The 21,859-nt window shown below is 46.9% G+C and overlaps 1 protein-coding gene across 1 annotated transcript in view; it reads right to left on the bottom strand.

Moving 5' to 3' along the window:
- The window catches only part of LOC118213344, a 54,814-nt gene that overhangs the window by 5,609 nt on the left and 27,346 nt on the right, over window positions 1–21,859 (bottom strand). The window contains exons 5-19 of the mRNA XM_035392237.1: window positions 19,950–20,101; window positions 18,919–19,036; window positions 18,525–18,666; window positions 16,435–16,580; window positions 15,891–16,033; window positions 14,825–14,965; window positions 14,367–14,483; window positions 13,106–13,256; window positions 12,308–12,419; window positions 9,680–9,855; window positions 8,608–8,837; window positions 7,857–7,941; window positions 6,499–6,675; window positions 5,767–5,803; window positions 1–2,103 (exon numbers count right to left, since the gene is read on the bottom strand). The exon at window positions 1–2,103 is cut by the window's left edge and continues 525 nt beyond it. Of these exons, the coding sequence (XP_035248128.1) occupies window positions 1–2,103; window positions 5,767–5,803; window positions 6,499–6,675; window positions 7,857–7,941; window positions 8,608–8,837; window positions 9,680–9,855; window positions 12,308–12,419; window positions 13,106–13,256; window positions 14,367–14,483; window positions 14,825–14,965; window positions 15,891–16,033; window positions 16,435–16,580; window positions 18,525–18,666; window positions 18,919–19,036; window positions 19,950–20,101 (4,030 nt within the window). The remainder of the gene's footprint in view (window positions 2,104–5,766; window positions 5,804–6,498; window positions 6,676–7,856; window positions 7,942–8,607; window positions 8,838–9,679; window positions 9,856–12,307; window positions 12,420–13,105; window positions 13,257–14,366; window positions 14,484–14,824; window positions 14,966–15,890; window positions 16,034–16,434; window positions 16,581–18,524; window positions 18,667–18,918; window positions 19,037–19,949; window positions 20,102–21,859) is intronic.

Genomic DNA, 21,859 nt, shown 5'->3' with positions numbered 1-21,859 from the left:
CTGAGTGAGCGGACCCACATCTCAGGGCTGGGGAACACATGGGAGACGGGATGCGGCCTACTTTTCAGACTGGCCCACTTCCTGACCGGCAGGTTTGGTGGTACGTCCCGCTGGGTCCTGCTTGGCCCTCTGCTGGCTGCCTGGCCGCACCCCTGAGGTGCAGCATCACACACAGAGGGCAAGGGGTGTGTCCTGCTGGCCTGAGCTCTGGGGCCTCCTGTGGTCTGGGTCAAAGCTGGGTCTGTGTCCTGCCCAAAACTCAAACCCCAGCTCGCTCTCCCCCTGTGCAGGTCTGAGTGCCCGGTCTGGCCCCCCCGCCCGCCCCGCCCAGCCGGGGCTTCGCGCGTCAAGCTCCGTGAGCGTCTGAGCGGCCTGCGGAGGGTTCCGCCTGAAGACCCCGCCCTCCCTCCCCAGCCAGCAGCTCCGGGCTCCGCGGGGTGATGGCGGCTTTCTCTGAGCGTCGCTCCGCCGGGTCTCGGGCCTGGGCCTGTGGCCAGCGGCTCTCCCGCCCGGGTGCCGCGACTCTGACCGGCCGCCCCACCCGCAGGAACGCTCGCGTCCACGGGCTCATCCACGTTCATCTCCACAAACCCTGGGAGGCTCAGGTACCGCAGGACTGGGCTGCTGTGCGGCTGGGACGCTTGGTAGGGGTGCGGCTTCGGGTCCGGTCGTGCAGAACCGGAGGTTCGGCTCACGGAGGAGTCCGGCCGACTGCTGCCGTCGCCACTTCCTGTCGGGCTGGTGGAAGGCGTTTTGCCACATGAACTGTTGCGGAGGCACTGGTCAGCGCTCCAGAGCTGAGCCCTGATGACCTCTTTATCAGTCTCAGGGAATGACGGGGTGCTGCTGCCACTGGGGGTCATTCCCAAACTCTCTGCCCCTCCAGTTTTATGTGCCCCCCCTCCCCCTCCTCTGCTATACGGCCAGGTGGAGCCCGGAGAATACCCCCGATCAACCCTGCCCCCCTCCTCCTCTCCTCCCTGGAGAAAGTGCCGCTGGGACGGGTGAGTAGAATTCTGGGAAAAAGAGTCAGTTTTCCCCTTGTCTGATCTAGCCTCTGTTGTTGGCATAGAAACAAACCTGCCCGCAGACCCCTTAGAAGGAGCCCTCCGATGGCTGTGCCCCGCCTCCATGCCATCTGAAAGCAGGCATGCGCTTTCAAGATTGGTGGGCCCTGCGCCTGGGTCCTCCCACCGGAGATCCTGTGGCCATGCTGTCCCCTGCAGGCGGGGGGCTGGGACGCTGCCGGAGACGGAGGCAATGGGGCAGCTGTCCCTCAGGGTGCAGGACACACTCGGCTCCGCCGTATCGGCCCCCAAATGGCGCCCCCCTCCGGCATCAGGCGGAGGCCAGTCGGTTCCCCTGAGCTGAGAGTCCTCCTGAGCGGAGCCGGTGTCCCAGCATTCATTGCGCCAGGCCCGTGCACTGAGCCGCGCCTCGCAGAGCTCCAGCTCCCTCTCCAGGGCCTCCCGCTCCCGCGCCAGGGCCAGACACCGGCTCAGGTGTCCCGACTCCCTCTCCCGCTCCATCTGTGTCACCAGCGCCCTGCCGTCCTGGGGCAGGAACCCCGGCCGTGGGAGAGAGGGGGTGCTGAGCCCGGTGGAGCCACAGGGGTCCGCGCCGGAACCCGAATCGGAGCAGGACCCCGTGCTGGCGTCAGGCAGGTCCACTGAGAGCACCACGGCCAGGTCGTCCTGCTCCGAGCACAGCGAGCACGACCTGCTGCAGTCCCAGCGCGACGTACGCCCGTTTTCCAGAACTCCGCCTCCCCCTGGAAATTCTGGGATGTCCTCAACGCAGCTGGAGGCGGAGCCGTCCTCATAGGGCCGGACCACGAATCGGCCGTCGGGCCCTCGCGAGATGGACTTCAGGGCGACGGCAGACGGGACGTCCGGCCCCTGGCCCACTCCGCAGCCCCACAGGCGGCTCTTGGGGCGGGGCCGAGACAGCAGCTCCCTGTCCTGCTCCTGACACTCGCTCCAATCGCCATTGTCCGAGGGGGAGGGCTCAGAGCGGGACGCTGGGAATTTGGGGAAAATGGTGTTCAGCAGGCAGGCCTTCATCTTCAGGACACTGTCAGGGCTGTCTGCCCGAGAGGAGCCCCTTCAGAGAGAGAGAGAGAATGAATTTGGAAAAATCTTTTTGAAAACCTTTATGAGCAAAGTTCACCTAATAATCTAAATTATGAATAAAAACAAATCCAAGAAAAGTTGCAAATCCTTGAAGCAACTATCAAAAACTCAGAACCCACTTGATTACCAAATTACAATGAAAGACAACATTAAAAAGCTAAAACCTGGAAAAGCATGTGGACCTGACAGCATCAGGACAGAGATGCTTAAACACAGCACCCCTGAGCTGTGACAGGCTCTGCTCAAATTGTCCAAGCTGCCTGCTTTCCTGATATCTGGAATCAGGGGCTTATTTCCCCAATTTACAAGAGTGGAGACAAATTTGACCCAAATAACCACTGAGGCATCTATGTGAGCAGAAATCTGGGGAAGATTTTCTGCAGCATTACCAATGCCAGAATACTAGCCTTCCTTATCAAGCACAATGTCTTGAGCAAAGGACAAATTGGCTTTCTATTTGGCAAGAAGGATTATATTATTTATAAGGGGGTAAAGATTATGACATAATGAAATCTATTTATGGCAATAATAAATGTGGAGTAAAAATTGGGAATAAAAGAACAGATTTCCTCACTCAAAGGCGAGGTGTTTTTCAGGGATGCAGCTTGTCACCAATATTAATGATTTAGCGGTGCACTTGCCTCCCTTGGCCTAACCCTAAACAACAAGGTTAACAAAGTTAAATTCTGTATGCGGATGATCTGGTTTTGCTATCGCCCACAGAACAAGGCCTACAGCAACATTCGGATTTGCAAGAGCAATACTGTCAGAACTGGGCACTGACAGTAAACTTAAAAAATCTAAAATAATGATATTCCAAGAGAAACTCAGATCTCAGGAAACTAGACATGTGTTCACTATAGGAAACACCGCACTAGACCACTCCCTGTTCTATGATTACCTCGAGCTCAAAATCAGTGCCTCAGGAAACTTTGGTCTGCCAGTGAATACACTGAAAGAAAAAGCCTGCAGAACCTTTTATGCAATTAGAAATTTAAAAATAGACATACCAATTAGAATCTGGCTTAAAGTCTTTGACAGTGTAATCCAACCATTTGCCTTATGTGGAAGCGAAGTATGGAGTCCGCTCAGTTATCACGACTAGGTGGGACAAGCATCCTATAGAGGCCTTGCATGTAGAATTTTACAGAGCAATACTAAACATCCAAAGAAAAACACCAACCAATCCAGGGCATAATCAGGCAGATACCCATTGATAATTAACATTAAAAAAGAGCACTTAAATTTTGGATGCACCGCAAATCAAGTTCCCAAGACACAATGTAATTTCAAGCACTGAAAACCCAAGATCTGAAACCCAAAAAGAGTCCTCTCAGTCAGCTGGTCATGAAACTCACTAACCAACTAAAACCAAACACTGACCAAACTGACCAACAGCGCTGCTTTAAAACCAGAAATTAGAGTAAACCAAATAATTAAACAAACAAAAGATGCCTATCTGGAACATTGGAATAATCAAACCAAAACACAGAACAAACTTAATTGTTATTTGGCCCTAAATTGAAAATACATCTTGGCAGAGTATCTCATCTCTGTTATAGATACAAAGCAGAGTCAAATCCTGACCAAGTACAGGCTCAGTGACCACACCTAAGCAACTGAAAAAGGAAGGCACAAAAAACATGGCCACCCAAAGAAGAACGTACAGTGGTCACTGCAAGACAGGAGAGGTAGAGACAGAGATGCACTTCTTGCTGTATTGTGAAAAATATTCACAGAAAAGAAAAACACGTTTTAATAATATTCAAAATTCCAAAATTTCCCTCTCTCACAAATTAACAAAAGCTGTGAGTCCTATTAGGAGAAGGTATTTATCGCAGCTAAATATGTTTTTGCCTGTTACAGCCCGAGGGACAGTGGGTAAACTAACAAAAAATCGAACTAATAAAAAATAATTATTATTTTATTGAGAACATATATTTTTTTTTCTTTATTAATAGAACATAGCATAATATAGTAACAGTATAGCAGCGTAATAGTATTTAGTAGTTCATTTTAATAGCAAATAAATGTTATGTTACTGTCATTTATGCTGTTGTTGTGGCTGCTTGTTTTTTTTTTTACATTTTTTAAATTTTATTTTTATATATATTCTTACTATGGTTCATTCTTGTTATCACTATGCTTTGGCAATATGTATTTTTATATATATATTTTATATATGTCTTGCCAATAAAGCATTTGAATTTGAATTTGAGAGAGAGAGAGGGAGAAAGGAGGGGTTACAGCTGAAAAAGAGAGAGAGGGAAAGAAAGAGGAGGGGTTATGGCTGAAAGGGAGAGGGAGAGAAAAAGGAGGGGTTACGGCTGAGAGAGAGAGAAGGAGAGAAAGAGGAGGGGTTAGGGCTGAGAGAGAGAGAAGGAGAGAAAGAGGAGGGGTTACAGCTGAAAGGGAGAGAGAGAGGGAGAGAAAGAGGAGGGGTTCCGGCTGAGAGAAAGAGAGAAGGAGAGAAAGAGGAGGGGTTAGGGCTGAGAGAAAGAGAGAGGGAGAGAGAAGAGGGGTTACGGCTGAGAGAAAGAGAGAAGGAGAGAAAGAAGAGGGGTTACGGCTGAGAGAGAGAAAGAGGGAGAGAGAAAAGGGAGGAATCAGGGCTGAGAGAGAGAGAGAGAAGGGAGGATCACATCTGCATGCTTGCGTTTGTTTTACACTTATACTGCGGAGAACATGTAAAAATGAGTCTGCATAGGGGTTGTGCAGAATGTGCGGCATGTGCGAAGGGTGCAGAGCACGTCCGCGTTGATGTCGCGTACCTCCCCAAGAATTTAAAAGCATGTAGTTAGCAACCAGAGCCCGCATGCGCCGCACTGGCTGACTGCTGATATGAAGTCACTCTGGCAGATGGCTCTGGCTAACAGGTTATAACAGTTAATTCACAGAACTGATAAGCCAACGTTAAATATGCAGCTAAAAGTGGTTTTATCAGGCAAATGTCTAGCTGAGCATTTTTGTGGTTATTGGTGTAGTATTTAGTAGGTATGGAAATATGAATGTAAGGTAGTCGTGTATTGTATTATCTGTCTGGTTAGCATTATTCTGGCTAACTGGATACGTACTACAGCCAACTTTAATTTGTTTTCGGACACAAGCTACTCGTTTTCTGTAGAACTATAAAGGTCAGTAACAAAATCTAATCACGTGGCCTATGCAATCTGTGCAACATGCCACACAAGTATAAACGATCTGCCCGTTTGCGAGTGCCACACACACAATGCAAACTGTGCAGACTACGTAGAAGTATAAAACAGCCTTTCGTCTTCTCTTTTTATATGAATGAAAGAAAATAAATGAATGATAAATTACAAGAAACTGCAACCAAAAATGTTTTTAAAAGTCCCTAAATGTGATTTTTGGCTGGACCGCAACAGCGGGACCAGCCCTACAAATGCAAATGTCTGTGACTGACTGAGTGAGTGACTGAGTGAGTGATGAAGTTACACCATTGCTCGGCCAGAGAGGTCCAGCCATATACTAGGTTTTGGCCTGGTCTTGTTAAAAAGAAAGCAATTGAAACAGACCCTTTCAGACTGTAATATAGAGATGCTGGTTTATCCAGTAAAGCCACAGAAAAAGGAGACTGTGTGTGGGGGGTGGGGCGGGGGGGGGGGGGACTTACTTGCCAGGGGGGCATTTCTGCAGGGCATCGGGGATATCTGAAAATAGAGCGATGGGGGGGGGGGGGGGGGAGAGGGAGGGGTACACGTCACATAATGGTGTCACAAATTAAATTGAGAACAAGACCCAGTGCTGACACAAGTTAGAACTGTAAAAGCATCATGGTAACCAAGCTGTAACTACAGCACCTGGCCTGACATGATCCATAGTAACCTATATACTTTATGGCTTGCCCACTAAACGCTCACACTGGGACCCCAGTGTTATGATACCACAGCACATTCCCACAGCTAGCTTTGTATGAAGTTGCATGTATGTTCTGTCTTTTGCTTTGTACTAAGTATATATGTATGTTCTGTCTTTTGCTTTGTACTAAGTATATATGTATGTTCTGTGGTCAATGATTAGGCCAATGCCCTGCCAGAAAAGTTTAATGTTCCTGATGCTGTACTACTTTAAGCCATTCTGTATAACAGTGTTTGTTAATTAACAAATTGTAATTGTAACTTGTAAACTGAGGAAAAAGGCCATTCTGTATAACAGCATATGTTAATTATCAAATTGTAACTGTAAATTGTAAACTTAGGAACGAGGCAAGACTCCTAGTGTTTTTCTAACACATGCTTTCACAGGCCTTGTATTCCTGTGCATCCTAGTGGAGTTATGTTGTTAGCGGTTTGTAGCTCAGCAGGCTTGTGGCCCCGGGGCCCATAAGCAGGCATGGGTTCCTCACCTCCGCTCTTCTTGCGGCGTTGGTGGCGGCGGTGTTTGCTGCGCTTCAGGAAGCATGCCGCGCCCAGCAGGAGGAGCAGCAGCGCGCACAGGACGCCCGCCCCAGCCAGAGCGCCCGCCAGCTGCGGCTGCTGCTCGCCCTCCAGGAGGCGGGGCCTCGCTGGGAACGCCCCCATTCCTGCAATGACATCACAGCTCTGTCAGCATCACGCCAGGCGCGGTCAGCAGCACAGGAAGAGGTGTGGCTTTCACATGGTGGCAGCAGAGAGGGGCGGGGTTATTTAAGCCGGGCTCAGACAGACTGTCAGTCCAGGCATCACTGCCCAATGGGGCGACATAGCTCAGGAGGTAAGACCGATTGTCTGGCAGTCGGAGGGTTGCCGGTTCAAACCCCGCCCTGGGCATGTTGAAGTGTCCTTCAGCAAGACACCTAACCTCTAACCCCTAACTGCTCTGGCGAATGAGAGGCATCAATTGTAAAGCCCTTTGGATAAAAGCGCTATATAAATACAGTCCATTTACCATTTACTAAGCAGCTCTAAGCAGCCGCTTTGCTCTGGTTTGGCACCAGTATATGGACAAGCCACAGTCTGCCTATCTTATTAAATCCAGGGAGAAGCAGGAAGTGCACTTTCTGTCTGAATCAGCACACAGACAGTCCTACACCTAGTCCTTACACATGTGCACCATACTTTGTGTAATTAAAGGGAGAGAGTCTTTTGCTCTGAGCCCTGTGTGCTCCAGCATTCTTTATTTCGGGCTAGTCCCTGTGTAGTTGTCCAGGTAAGGAGTCCTGCTCTATAGTTTTATTGTCCTGGTTGTTGAGCACCTATTTAGTCCTCTTTAATTCAGCTAGCTGGAAGCACGTTGGGCATCTTCCTTATTACATCGTAGTACCACACCTTCTTCTATAATGCTGGAATCATCAATGCACAGACAATGAGAGTATGTGAATGAGAGTAAAGAAAATGGTTGGATGACTCAATGAAGACAACTAAAAAGGTATCTGACATACAGCATTCTAGGACATGTAGTTCTGTTACCTATACACAAAGCACTCTGGGACATGTAGTACTATTAGTGATGCACTCTGGGACTTGTAGTACTGTTAGAGATGCACAAAGTACTCTGGGACATGTAGAGCTGTGAGCGATACACAAAGCATTCTGGAACATGTACAGCTGTGAGCGATACACAAAGCATTCTGGGACATGTAGGGCTGTGAGCGATACACAAAGCATTCTGGGACATGTAGAGCTGTGAGCAATACACAAAGCATTCTGGGACATGTAGAGCTGTGAGCGATACACAAAGCATTCTGGGACATGTAGGGCTGTGAGTGATTCACAAAGCACTGACCAGCAGTGGAGACGTTGAGTGGCTGACTGGGGGCACTCATTAGGCCGTCCCGGAGAGACAGCATCCTCAGCTCATAGCTGCGGTCCTGAGGGCAAAGGAGAGCAGGATATCAGCCTGAACTACTGACCAACACAAACAGGGCCCAGCCTTTCCAGCTTTAAAAACTCAGCCTTTCCTGCTTAAAACCCAGCATTTCCTGCTTTTAAATCCAGCATTTCCTGCTTTAAAACCCCAGCATTTCCCACTTCAAAAACCCAGCATTTCCTGCTTTAAAAACTCAGCCTTTCTTGCTTTAAAAACCCAGCATTTCCTGCTTCAAAAACCCAGCATTTCCTGCTTAAAAACCCAGCATTTCCCGCTTCAAAAACCCAGTATTTCCTACTTTAAAAACCCAGCCTTTCCTGCTTTAAAAACCCAGAGTTTCCTGCTTTAAAATCACAGGAAAGACAAAATACAGTGAGCCAACGGAATCTAAACATCATGCACAACACATGTTAAATCCAAGATCTGTGTGTGACAGAAACATACTGAGGTTTGCAATAAGAGGATAAAGAAACAGACAGCTAATGCTGCCCAGTGTCTGGGCAAGTCTATCCCAGTGGGTGGAGGAATAGACCTGATTCTCATTTCTGCTGAAAGACTAATGAGGAAAGACAAGAGTTTAAATTCCTGTTTGAAAGTCAGAAAGTCACACGGTTGTTGTGGTGTTTATGTGGTCGGTCTGTTTGCGGGATAGTAAACTGTGTTTTACCCTCTGCAGTCCCTGCAGCAGGATCTCACTGTCATTGGCTCCGATGTCCCCTTCTAAAACATTCCACTTCTCCTCCCCTTCCTGCCGTAATTGGAGGATGAAGCCAGAGAGGGGTGGGCCCTGAGGTGGGGGTCGCACCCACCGCAGAACAATCCCATTCAAGCTCTGATTGGCTGAGAGTGATGTGGGTGGCACCAGTGCGGGAACCATAGTAACAGCTGGAGGCAGGTCTGTAAGAGGTATTGTGAGAAAGTGAGAGGTTATTTATAACAAACACAAAAAGAGTCTTAAAAACACTTATAGCCATACATAAAGAGTCTTAATAAATATTCATAACCACACATAAAGAGTCTTAATAAACATTCATAACCACACATAAAGAGTTTTGAAAAACACTCATAATCATACATAAAGAGTCTTCACAAACACTCACAGCCATACATAAAGAGTCTTTATAAACCATCATTAAGTACACATCCATAGGTTTTTATTTATAGATGTTCTGGTGGTTCAGCCCCACAGAGAACAGATCCTTATTGTGCTGTCAATGAGATAGTACAGAGCCAGTACCCCACAGTGTAGCAGCACTGACCAAGGGTTTGAATGACCCACAGTGTAACAGAACTGACCGAGGGTTTGGATGGCTTACAGCGTAACAGAACTGACCGAGGGTTTGGATGACCCATAGTGTAGCAGCACTGACCGAGCGTTTGGTTAGCTCACAGTGTAGCAGCACTGACCGAGGGTTTGGTTAGCTCACAGTGTGCAGTACTGACCGAGGGTTTGGATGACCCATAGTGTAGCAGTACTGACTGAGGGTTTGGTTAGCTCACAGTGTAGCAGTACTGACCGAGGGTTTGGTTAGCTCACAGTGTAGCAGCACTGACTGAGGGTTTGGTTAGCTCACAGTGTAGCAGCACTGACCGAGGGTTTGGATGACCCACAGTGTAGCAGTACTGACAGAGGGTTTGGTTAGCTCACAGTGTAGCAGCAGTGACCGAGGGTTTGGATGACCCACAGTGTAGCAGTACTGACAGAGGGTTTGGTCAGCTCACAGTGTAGCAACACTGACCGAGGGTTTTGACGGTGGCGATCTCGCTGAAGGGCCCGGTTCCCACTCTGTTGTGGGGCAGGACGCTGAACTGGTATTCGGTGCCCGGGAGCAGTCCTGTGACCAGCAGGTGGGGGACAGGCGGGGGGACGGGCACGGACACCCACTCCGGCTTCTGCCCTGATGTCTGCTTCCTCCTAAGAGAGAGAGAGAGGGGGAGAAAGAGATGTAAATAACAACAAACAATGAGCAGAGAACACTGAGCTTGTCTGTGGTCTATTGCTCTTTTCATGGAAATATACAATCACCGGCCACTTTATTAGGTACACCTGTTCAACTGCTTGTTAACGCATATAATCAGCCAATCACGTGGCAGCAACTCAATGCATTTAGGCATGTAGACATGGTCAAGATGATCTGCTGAAGTTCAAACCAAGCATCAGAATGGGGAAGAAAGGTGATTTAAGTGACTTTGAACGTGGCATGGTGGTTGGTGCCAGACGGGCTGGTTTGAGTATTTCAGAAATGGCTGATCTACTGGGATTTTCACGCACAACCATCTCTATGGTTTACAGAGAAAAAGAAAAAGAGAAAATATACAGTGAGCGGCAGTTCTCTGGGCAAAAATGCCTTGTTGATGGCAGAGGTCAGAGGAGAATGGCCAGACTGGTTCGAGCTGATAGAAAAGCAACAGTAACTCAGATAACCACTTGTTACAACCGAGGTATGCAGAAGAGCATCTCTGAACGCACAACACGTTGAAGTTTGAAGCAGATGGACTACAGCAGTAGAAGACCACACCGGATGCCACTCCTGTCAGCTAAGAACAGGAAACTGAGGCTACAATTGGCACGGGTTCACAAAAATTGGACAATAAAAGATTGGAAAAACGTTTCCTAGTCCGATGAGTCTCGATTTCTGCTGCGACATTCAGATGGTAGGGTCAGAATTTGGCTTAAACAACATGAAAGCATGGATCCATCTTGCCTTGTATCAACGGTTCAGGCTGGTGGTTGTGGTGTAGTGGTGTGGGGGATATTTTCTTGGCACACTTTGGGCCCCTTAGTACCAACTGAGCATCGTTTAAACGCCACAGCCTACCTGAGTATTGTTGCTGACCATGTCCATCCCTTTATGACCACAGTGTACCCATCTTCTAATGGCTACTTCCAGCAGGACAACGCGCCATGTCACAAAGCTCAAATCATCTCAAACTGGTTTCTTGAACATGACAATGAGTTCACTGTACTCAAATGGCCTCCACAGTCACCATATCTCAATCCAATAGAGCACCTTTGGGATGTGGTGGAACGGAAGATTCGCATCATGAATGTGCAGCCGACAAATCTGCAGCAACTGCGTGATGCTATCATGTCAATATGGACCAACATCTCTGAGGAATGTTTCCAGCACCGTGTTGAATCTATGCCACAAAGAATTAAGGCAGTTCTGAAGGCAAAAAGGGGTCCAACCCGGTACTAGCAAAGTGTACCTAATAAAATGGCCAGTGAGTGTATACTGTCAGCAAGGTGAGGATTAATTGAAATATGTTTCATTTTTCGAACCCAGCATTTTTATCCGTTAAAGGAGTACCATGGTGATTTTCACACTTTCTCGGTTTTATGTGCTATTTTCACAAGAGGCATTGAAGAAACACAATGAGTAAAGTATTAAATATGTCCGTTCTGTATTTTTGGAGCAATATGCGTTTAAAATTTATCGTCCTATTTTCAACCGGTTGAGCAAGTTGTCAACTTGGTGCATCACGAATACAGTAACCATTCCTCTTTCCACGCCCCGTAAACCCATGGATAACTCGAGACCCATAGTTTGCGCCGCTGGCTTACAGGCAAGACAATGCAAATATTTGACTAGCGTTAGGTTCACTTAAATTAGAGTGCCTTTTAAGGACTATTAGATCATTTCTGGTTATATTCATTTAGCTAGCTACCTAACGTTAGCTAGCTAGGTAGTTTGCTTTCATAAGGCAATGTTATCAATAACGTTAGCTAGCTAGTTTGCTTTTATGAGGACGTTATAGTTGTGCTTTTATCTTAACATGGCTAGCTTGACAGCAAAAATTATAATTGGATATAAGTCAACGTCCTTACCTTAGCTATCTATCGATACTTGATATAATACTAAGCTAGCTAGCTTGTGAAAATTCAGTCTCCCAAAAAGAGCGCATATCATGGGGATAGCTATGGTAACGGGGCACAGTCTGTCAATCATAGCTAACTGACAGTTCTCATTACCACACCCAGATGGTTCGGGTGAACCTTTATAGTGGGAAATTTAGGCTTAGAAAAATACGTTTTGAAGTACATTGAAATGACTGAATAATGAAAAAATTATGCACATTTGTTTTGTTGTTGCCTAAAGACAATTGGGAAGTGTCACGTTCAACCACCATGTTACTCCTTTAACATCCTTTTGACGTCTGGTGCTCTGAATACTGAACGTAAGTGCATCAACCGTTGAAACATCTCACTTCACGGCAGTCCTACTGCAGATAATTATTTCAGATTTTATATTTTGAGAAGTGTGCACTTGCCATGACAGCTTTCCATATGGAGACAGAAAGAGAGGGGAAAGCCACAGTCAGTTCTAGTGTCATTCCAGGCAGGCAGAAGTTGTGGAGACTCTTACCACACAGTGAACTTCTGGGAGTGTCCTCCATCAAAGCCTGGTACCCAGGACACGTTGGCCTGGTTTGTCCCCGGATCAACCGACAGAGTGGAGACAGCATGGGGACTGGTGCCTGGGGGGTGGCAGGGGGGTGGATGTAATGCAAGAGCAGGGGGAGGGCAACAAGTTAAAGCATGTGATAGCATATGTCAGTATACAGGCAGCTTACTACTCAACTTTAATAAACAGCAAGAACAGGCCAGAAAACATGTTTAACAAAACTGAGTGGCTCTTCAATGCCATATTTGTCTGTCAGTTCATTGTGTGTGTGTGTGTGTGCACGCGTGTGTGTGTGTGCGTGCATGTGTGTGTGTGTGTGTATGCGCACGTGTGTGCATGTGTGTGTGTGTGTATGCGCGTGTGTGTGAGTGTGTGTGTGTGTATGCGCGTGTGAGTGTGTGTGCATCCGTGCGTGCGTGTGTGTGTGTGTATGTGTGCATGTGTCTGCACGCGTGTGTGTGTGCGTGCGTGCGTGCGTGTGTGTGTATGTGTGCATGTGTGTGCACGCGTGTGTGTGTGTGTGCGTGCGTGTGTGTGTGCGCGCGTGTGTGTGTGTGTGTGTGTATGTGTGTGGGCATGTATGTGTGTGTGTGTATGTGTGTGTGTGTGCATGCATGTGTACGTGTGCATGTGTGTGTGTGCGTGCATGTGTGTGGGCATGCGTGCGCGCGCGTGTGTGTGTGTGTGTGCGCACGCGTGTATGTGTATGTGTGTGTGTGTATTTGTATCTGCGTATGCTGGGTTGCAGTGCAGTCTCACCCAGCACTGAAACGCGGGTGCTGGCTCTAATGGTGGCCACGCGGTTGGCAGCGAGGCACTCCCACGCCCCATGGTGGTCCTTACTGAGCGGCTGCAGAACCAGTGAACCGTTAGCTGCCACCATGTAAGGCGAGCGAGGGGCGGGGCCAACCTGCAAACCGACAGTGAGGGAGATAGGGAGATGGGGGGAGAAAGAGAAAGAAAGAGAGACAGGGAAATATGAAAATATGAATGAATACTGGATATAGGTTACAATGAAGGCACATCAGTTCTGAGGTAATGATGTTAGGTACTCATGATACAGTTATGTGCTTTAACCCTTTGAAGAGCAAGTTTTTTGGAATGTTTTTTTCAAAATTCTAAGTCAGTGTTTTTGAACTCCATTTCATTCAATTACCAGTAGTGATTGTTACATCAGCATTAGAATGTTCAGTTAAGAACATTCCAATCACAGACTTGTGATCTTACACCTTAAAGCAGGGCAGCCCAACCCTGTTCCTGAATATCTACCATCCTGTAGGTTTCATTTCAACCCCAATTTGGCACCTAACTCTACTCATTAGCAGCTGAATGAGATCTATAGCTCAGTGGTGTCAATCATGTGCCATGGAGGTCCAGGAGTATGCAGGTTTTCATTCCAACCAATCACTTCAGCTGATGATTTCACCAATTAGTTCCCTCCTCCCTGGTTGAAGGTGTGTTAATTAGTGAAATTAGCAGGTGTAGAGATTGGTCGGAATGAAGACCGGCATACTCTCGGCCACCATGGCACATGATTGGGCAGCCCTGCTCTAGCTGTTGAATGAGGTGTGATTTATTAGGGTTGGAATGAAAACCTACATGACAGTAGATCTCCAGGAACAGGGCTGGGCTGCCCTGCTCTAGCTGTTGAATGAGGTGTGATTTATTAGGGTTGGAATGAAAACCTACAGGATGGTAGATCTCCAGGAACAGGGTTGGGCAGCCCTGCTCTAGCTGTTGAATGAGGTGTGCTTTGTTAGGGTTGGATTTAACACCTACAGGATGGTAGATCTCCAGGAACAGGGCTGGGCAGCCCTGCCTTAATGGGTTTATATGTAAACTGCCGCAAACCGGTTATGGCCACTAATATAATATATCAGAAGATAAATAGCACGCTTAAGAATATTTTCCCACAGAGGAAAGGGGGATTTCCAAAAGAATAAACAAAAGCCGAATCAGGAGCGCTCTTCAGTCAGAGCTCTGGCCACTTGGCGGCTCCAGGGGACCTGCTCTCTCTCACCTTGGCCCAGGTGACGCTGGGGGAGGGGTCTGCATGGGCATGGCAGGGGATGACCAGCTGGGTGCCCACTTCCTGTTTATACTCCTCCTGGGGGAGCACACTGAACGAGGGGGGGTCCTACGTATGGAGAGGGGAGTTAGAGATGAGACCGCAGCCTTATACAAGTCTACCTCCAAACAAATACATGCACGCACACGCACACACACACACACACAGACAGACACACACACAGGTCACAAGTTTACATCACAAAGGTAGGTCAGCGCATACACACTGAACTTTATGCACAATCAGCCACCAAGAGATTTACATGCCATTTCCCTCAGCTCCAGACAGGCAGGCACAGGAGACCAGACCACTCCCTTGTGGCTTCAGTGCTTGGAAACAGAGCGAGCGAATCGGAGAGCGCCTCCTCACCCCTGTGGGTGTGGCAGGTAGCAGAACCCTACAGGGCTCACCTGGAGGACCACCTGGGTGGGCTGGGAGGGGCCCATGGTCCCATAGCTGTTGTAGGGCGTGCAGGTGAACGTCCCGACCGCATCCTCATTGGCTGCTGCGATGAATATGGATCCGTCTGCCATGAGCATCCAACCGGGGAACTGAATGGGGAGAGAAGCCAATGACCTACGACCTCTGACACACCTCTGCATCAAACATCTGTTAGCTGGATATCTGTCAACAGCTGAAATGCCTACCCAGGTTAAGTGCTCGTTACATTTATAATAAAATAAATGTTGGGTATTTTATTTGTATTAAATGATCATTAATTTTCACCAAGCAGAGGTAAGCATTACAAGTGAAGACCCTGTCTCCATGCACAGATCCTGAATCAGGTCCAGATTTTTACTCATAATGGGTTAAAGTCTAGATTTGAGTAAAGTAAACTAATCCTGGTATAGCTTATCAAAACACAATTCATTGAAGTAGAATCTGAGAGCGCTCAGAATAGTTCAGTCAGAAGTTAATTACACTGATTCATTGCCTGCTCGCCTCTGCTATTAAACATAAACAACAGTGACCATGACTACCCAGAGCACCACTGTACAGCAGTTATGACAGGTGAATGTGCAGAACCAGAGGAAGGAAATACTGCTGAGATTCTAGAACGTGCAGAACCAGACAAAGGAAACATTGCTATGGTTCTAGACCACGCAGAACCAGAGGAAGGATACACTGCTCAGGTACTAGAATGCACAGAGCCAGAGGAAGGAAATGCTGCTCTTGTTCTAGAACGTTCAGAACCAGAGTAACGTAAAAATGCTCTGGCTCTAGAATGTGCAGAGCTAAAGGAATGAAACACTGCTCATGTTCTAGAATGTGCAGAACCAGAAGAAGGAAACGCTGCTCATGTTCTAGAATGCACAGAACCAGAGGAAGGAAACAGTGCTCATGTTCTAGAATGCGCAGAACCAGAGGAAGGAAACGCTGCTCATGTTCTAGAATGCACAGAACCAGAGGAAGGAAACGCTGCTCATGTTCTAGAATGCGCAGAGCCAGAGGAAGTAAGTACTGCTCAGGTTCTACCGTGTTCAGGTCCAGGACTTGTCCATCTTTGGTCCAGCGAACAGAGAGGAGAGGGGGCTCGGCGCTCACAGGGCAGACGATTCTGCCCCCCATGCCTGCAGGCAGGTAGGTCACCGCAGGCATCTGCACCACCTGGGCAGGGTCTGATAGAGAAGAATAGACTCACCCGTGAAGACACACAGGTGCAATATTATACAATATAACAGAAACTACATAGATATACGGGTACATTTGCAGTATTAAATGCATACACACACACATGCACACACACTCACGCACACACACAGGTACAATATTATACAATATAACAGAAACTACATAGATATACGGGTACATTTGCAGTATGAAATGCATACACACACACATGCATACACACAGACACACGCGCACACACACTCACACGCACGCACACACACACACATGCGCACACACGCACACACACATGCGCACACACTCACACACACATGCGCACACACTCACACGCACACACACACACATGCGCACACACACACACATGCGCACACGCATGCACATAGCCACTTACGGTTCACAGTGAGGTACGCTGAGGCAGTAGGTGGAGTCAGTAGCCCATTGGTGGGCATACAGGTGTAGTTCCCAGAATCCTCTGGAATGAGGTTGGGGATAAGGAGGGTGCCATCCACCAAAATCTTCACACGGGACTTCAGTGAGCTGTGACAGACCCACACAGTCAGACAGAAGGAATATATATAAAAGTACAATATGACACCTAAAAACTGTAAAACTGTAAAAACTGTTCGGATTTCCACTTTAATATTTTTTTTTCTATACTTTCAAAAAATACTCCACTCAACTGTAATTTATAACGGTCAAAACGGTTAAATTCAGACGTATTGAGACAGTGACACAATTTTGGTTGTTTTGGCTGTACTCCAGCACATTGGATTTGAAATAAAACAATGAACATGAGGTTAAAATGCACACATTCGGCTTTAATTTGAGGGTACTTAGATTTATAACGGGTGATCCCTGTAGGAATCACAGCCTCTTTTATACATAGTCCCCCATTTTAGGGGAGAAAAGTAGACACCATCAGACGCTGGGTCTCTTCCATGATGATGCATTTTGCCTTCAGTCTTGTGTTCAGCAAGTGAAACGCTCATTCGGCTGGATTCAGGACAAGTGACTGATATTCCACTTTTTGGCCCTGAAAAAATTATTTTGCTTTAGCAGTGTATTTGGGGTCATCGTCCTGCTGCAGGGTGATGTGTTGTCCAATGAGTATTGAGGCATTTGGTTGGATCTGAGCAGATGTCTCTGTACATTTCAGACTTCATCCTGCAGCTGCCGTCAGCAGTCACATAAATGAAGGTAAGTGAGCCATAACACAGCCTTCACAAATGGAGGGCAGGGTGTGTAGTTTGGACCATGAGTAGTTCTTTTCTTTCTCCACACTTTCCCCTGTCCATCACTCGGATACAAGTTAATACAAATCTCACTTGTCCATAACATTTTGTCCCAGAACTCCACAGTTTGTTAAATGTACTTTTTAAGCAAACATTTGCTTAGAACTCCTGTTCTGTTCCTGAGGTTTACCAGTGGTTTGCATTTTGCGGTGAGGCTTCTGAGGGTATGCGGGTGTAGTCTTCTCTTCAAGGTAGTCTTTGACACATCTATGCCTACATCCTGGTGCTCTTGCTTCCTAACAATGTACCAAACAGTTGATCTTAGCAGACTCCGTGTTTTAGCTCTATCTGATATATCAGCCTTATGATGGCCTGCATTACTGGCATTGACACTCATTTGGTCCTCGTGTTGAGAGACAACAACAGAATTCAAATACAAATTTCACAGCTAGAATCAACTCTAGACCTCTCATTTCAGCTTTCTTGTGCATGAACTAATGATGCACAAAGCTGGCCAAGAAACAGCTGAGCAGCTATTTGTCCCATTACTTTTGCTCCCCTAAAATGGAGGGACTGTGTATAAAAAAGACTGTAATTCCTGCAGGGATCACCCATTATGAATGTAAATAGCCTCAAATTGAAGCTGGCAGTCTGCACTTTAACCTCATATTCAGTGTTTCATTGGAATCGCTGGAGTACAGAGCCAAAAACTGTGTCACTGTCCCAGTATTTACAGACTGCACTGCATGAACTGCAGCAGGGAATACCTAAAGCTCAAGGAAATCTGTAAATAACTTCGCCTGGGCATTTAACTGTATATCAGAGTATATCCAGGTAGCCAGTGTATCCATTTTATTATTTCCTATGCTGGGGCTGTGTTTTTCTGTCTTCTTGGACTTGGACTCTACTCTGTGTAATGAGACCAAAAGCAAAAGATCTGCTGTTGGCTTCATCTGTCTCACGACTGGAATCTTCACTCTTGTTAGTCTTTGTTACTCTTTTCTTAATTATTCATATAATGGAATAACAGCCTGTTCTCTGCCCTTAACTGAAATTCAGAATATATGATAAAGGAATTGAATTGACTAGAATTGAAAATCTGCTAACAAATTTTATGTGCTGACGCCCTTTTCGTAGCATATAACTGGAATATCAGGACTAATCTAACGAGTCCAATCAACATAAGGCCAAAAGTTGATTGAATCCCAGCTGACGATGTTTCCCTTAGAGGGGAATGCTTTTCACTCACTCTATGTGGTAGACGTTCTCTCCGTGTCGCCACCAAACGTACGTCATGTTTGGGGGATAAGCCTCCGCCCGACACTGCAGCTGTGCATTCTGGGATATGTTGAGCGTTGTGTTCTTTGGAGGAAGGAGGATGGCTGGAGGACCTGTTTTGTAGCAGAGGAGAGGGAAGTACACTATGGAGCAGCTGTTATGCTACAAGCCAAGAGGCTGACAACCTACAGGCACTCAGTAGCCAAAGTACTGCATGTTCTCATCTGTCCTCATTGCTGCACTTCACAATGTTGCCACTAGGCAGCGCTGTTGACTTCATGGCCTGTGGAAGCTCAGTTTTTACTAGGAGGTTGTCCCCCAGTCAAACAGGGACCCTGTGAGAGGTGACAGGGATGTGGGCTGACCTTTGACCCTGAGCTGAGTTGTGTGAGTCAGACTGCCCTCCGTGTTGGAGACATGGCATTTGTACATGCCCCCCATCCGCCTGGTCACCTGCCCTGCTGTCAATGTGCCATCCACCACCTGAAGGGAAGCAGGGAGAGGGAAGGAGAGGGAAAGATAAAAAGAGGGAAAGAGAGGGAAAGTAGAGAGGAAGACAGGGAAAGAGAGGGGGAAAAGGAAAAGAGAGGGAAAGAGAGAAAGAGTGAAAGAGAAGGAAAAAGAGGAGAAAAGAGGGGAAGTGTGTGGGAGAGGATTTATTTTACATATACATGTATGATCATGATTAGGCTTATCGTGAGGACTTTGATGATTATTACCATTATTGTAGTTGTTACTTTATAGGGTATTTCACAACTGCATTTGAATTTGAACTTGAATTAATGGGAGTGGGAACAAAATTTAATTGTGGTCAAATTATTTTCATGGTGCATTAACTGGTCCTGTTCTTGGGTCTGAAACCAGTGAAATGGAACAAAAGTTGTTTAAGCCGTGCATTTGGTTTGGGTTAAATTGACCTATTTTTGAAGAGGAATGACTTTTTTGGGAGATGTATTTCACAGCCTGCACCTAATAAGTGTACATTTGGATCTTTTTTGTTGCTCATCATCTGCACTTGCTTCATGTCTTTTGCTTTCATGGTTTCGTAGAATATAACAAGATAAAGATGAAAAATCATTGAGAATGTCAGTTCAAAACAAATTTAAATAATCTACTGCATGAAAACTGTATAATTAACATTTTTCAAAGATAAACTTGACTTATGCCCGATGCCTTCATTAAAATTTATTTTTAGAAATATAAATCATGTCTTTCTCACTAATTAATGACACTTTCATTGTTAAATGCCAATCATTAAACATATATATTGAGCATTTATGCACACATTTTATTTCAGTATTCCTTTAAAATCGCAATTCTGTGCATATTTGACCCAGGCTAACAGTTTCACACGTTTAACAGCACCACGGTTAAACGGTCTGGGAGATGGGATTACCTCGGTCTCTTCTGTCTTCCCGACTGGCATGCCATCCTTTGTCCAGATTATGGTTGGTGGAGGGTTGCCATGGGCACTGCAGGTAAGGGTCAGCGAATCACCTTGCATGGCTTCGATGACAGGGGGCGGGGTCTTGGTGAACTCGGGAGGAGCTACAGTGGAAGAGAGTTCAAAGAGTGAGCTGGGATTCAACCGGAAAAAGGCATTGCTGTTTAAACCCAGCAATCACATAGCCAGGACACCAGCCCGGTGCTTTTTAAGAACAATCAGACGTCCTCCTCCTGGGAGAGGGAAAACCTCGGTCTTACACAGCTGGAGACTTTTTACGCTGTCTATCTAGACAGCTGGTTGATCACTGATCTTTGCAGGCATCTCAACCTAAAGAACTAGTGACGGGTTATCATGTTTTTTATTATTATATGTTATTGTTATATAAAATGATGTATTCCGTCCAATTCAGCATTGCTTGTCATCTTCTATCCAATCAGGGCTGGCTGAGAAACAGTCAGACGCCAAAACATCACAGGCCAGAATCTTCAGCTCCTACAGGCTTTGAACAGGAAGCAAAAAGGGGAAATACAGTTGGATGATGGGAAACAAAGTTTTATTTACCTACAGAGTGATCAAGCCCACTTATAATAAACACCTTTGCACTTTTTCCCCCAAAGTAGCTTGAAAAAATCAGTTGCAGGTTGCAGTTAACCGCAGCTCAGATCTGTCTGTCGGTCGGTCGGTCAGTTGGTCCACAAAAAGTGTCCCACCCCGTAGTGGCCACAGTTTTCGCCCCAGGAAAAAAATGAGGTGTAATATATGATACTACAATAATGGTCATAGGCAGAGGATTCTACTTCCAAATAAATTTAATGCGACTACAACACACTTTGCCCATTTATTTGCGGTTGGCATTTATATTCTGAGCACCACACCCAGCATTTGAGTGGACTTCTCTATCAGGGAAGTGGGACGACAGAGCTCTGCTCTGTGAGACACTGAACACCAACAGCAAACACACTGGCTTCCTTGTTTGTGTCCTCGTGACCTGAGTGACTCATGTCTAGTCATAGTCGCTGAAATCTGACGCTCCACACCCAGGCACAGAGAGGCAAACACAAACCCTCCATCATCACAGGGTACTGAGAGAGGTGTAATCCTCCCGCACATTCTCACTTCAAAACCCCTTTTATCCTCAAACCACAGCTCACGGTTTGGCAGCGTGCCCGTGGCAGTCAGAACGCCAGCACAGAGTGGTTTTGGCTGGGCTGACAGTCAGAACGCCAGCACAGAGTGATTTTGGCCGGGCTGACGGTCAGAACGCCAGCACAGAGTGATTTTGGCCGGGCTGACAGGGTGGGTCCATGTCTGCATCCAGGGAGGTAAAAGCGGACACCATTTATCCTCCTGTTGTGTCACTTCTGTATGTGTGAGCAGAGTGGAAAGGGTTTACAGTCTCTTACACTGCAGATCTGATCCATGGAGACTGTATGTGTGTGTGTGTGTGTGTGTGTGTGCTATAACAGCCCAGCCCTGTGTGTGTGTCTGTGTGTGTGTGTGTGCTATATCAGCCCAGCCCTGTGTGTGTGTGTGTGTGTGTGTGTGTGTGTGTGCTATATCAGCCCAGCCCTGGGTGTGTGTGTGTGTGTGTGTGGGTGCTATAACAGCCCAGCCCTGTGTGTGTGTGTGTGTGTGCTATATCATCCCAGCCCTGTGTGTGTGTGTGTGTGTGTGTGTGTGTGTGTGTGTGTGCTATATCAGCCCAGCCCTGGGTGTGTGTGTGTGTGTGTGTGGGTGCTATAACAGCCCAGCCCTGTGTGTGTGTGTGTGTGTGCTATATCATCCCAGCCCTGTGTGTGTGTGTGTGTGTGTGTGTGTGTGTGCACTGTATCAGCCCAGCCCTGTGTGTGTGTGTGTGT

Source organism: Anguilla anguilla, chromosome 14 (assembly GCF_013347855.1).
Source record: "Anguilla anguilla isolate fAngAng1 chromosome 14, fAngAng1.pri, whole genome shotgun sequence".
In the NCBI taxonomy this organism is placed as follows: domain Eukaryota; kingdom Metazoa; phylum Chordata; class Actinopteri; order Anguilliformes; family Anguillidae; genus Anguilla; species Anguilla anguilla.
Note: the sequence above shows the minus strand (reverse complement) of the source record. Positions and strands in the feature narration are given on the sequence as shown.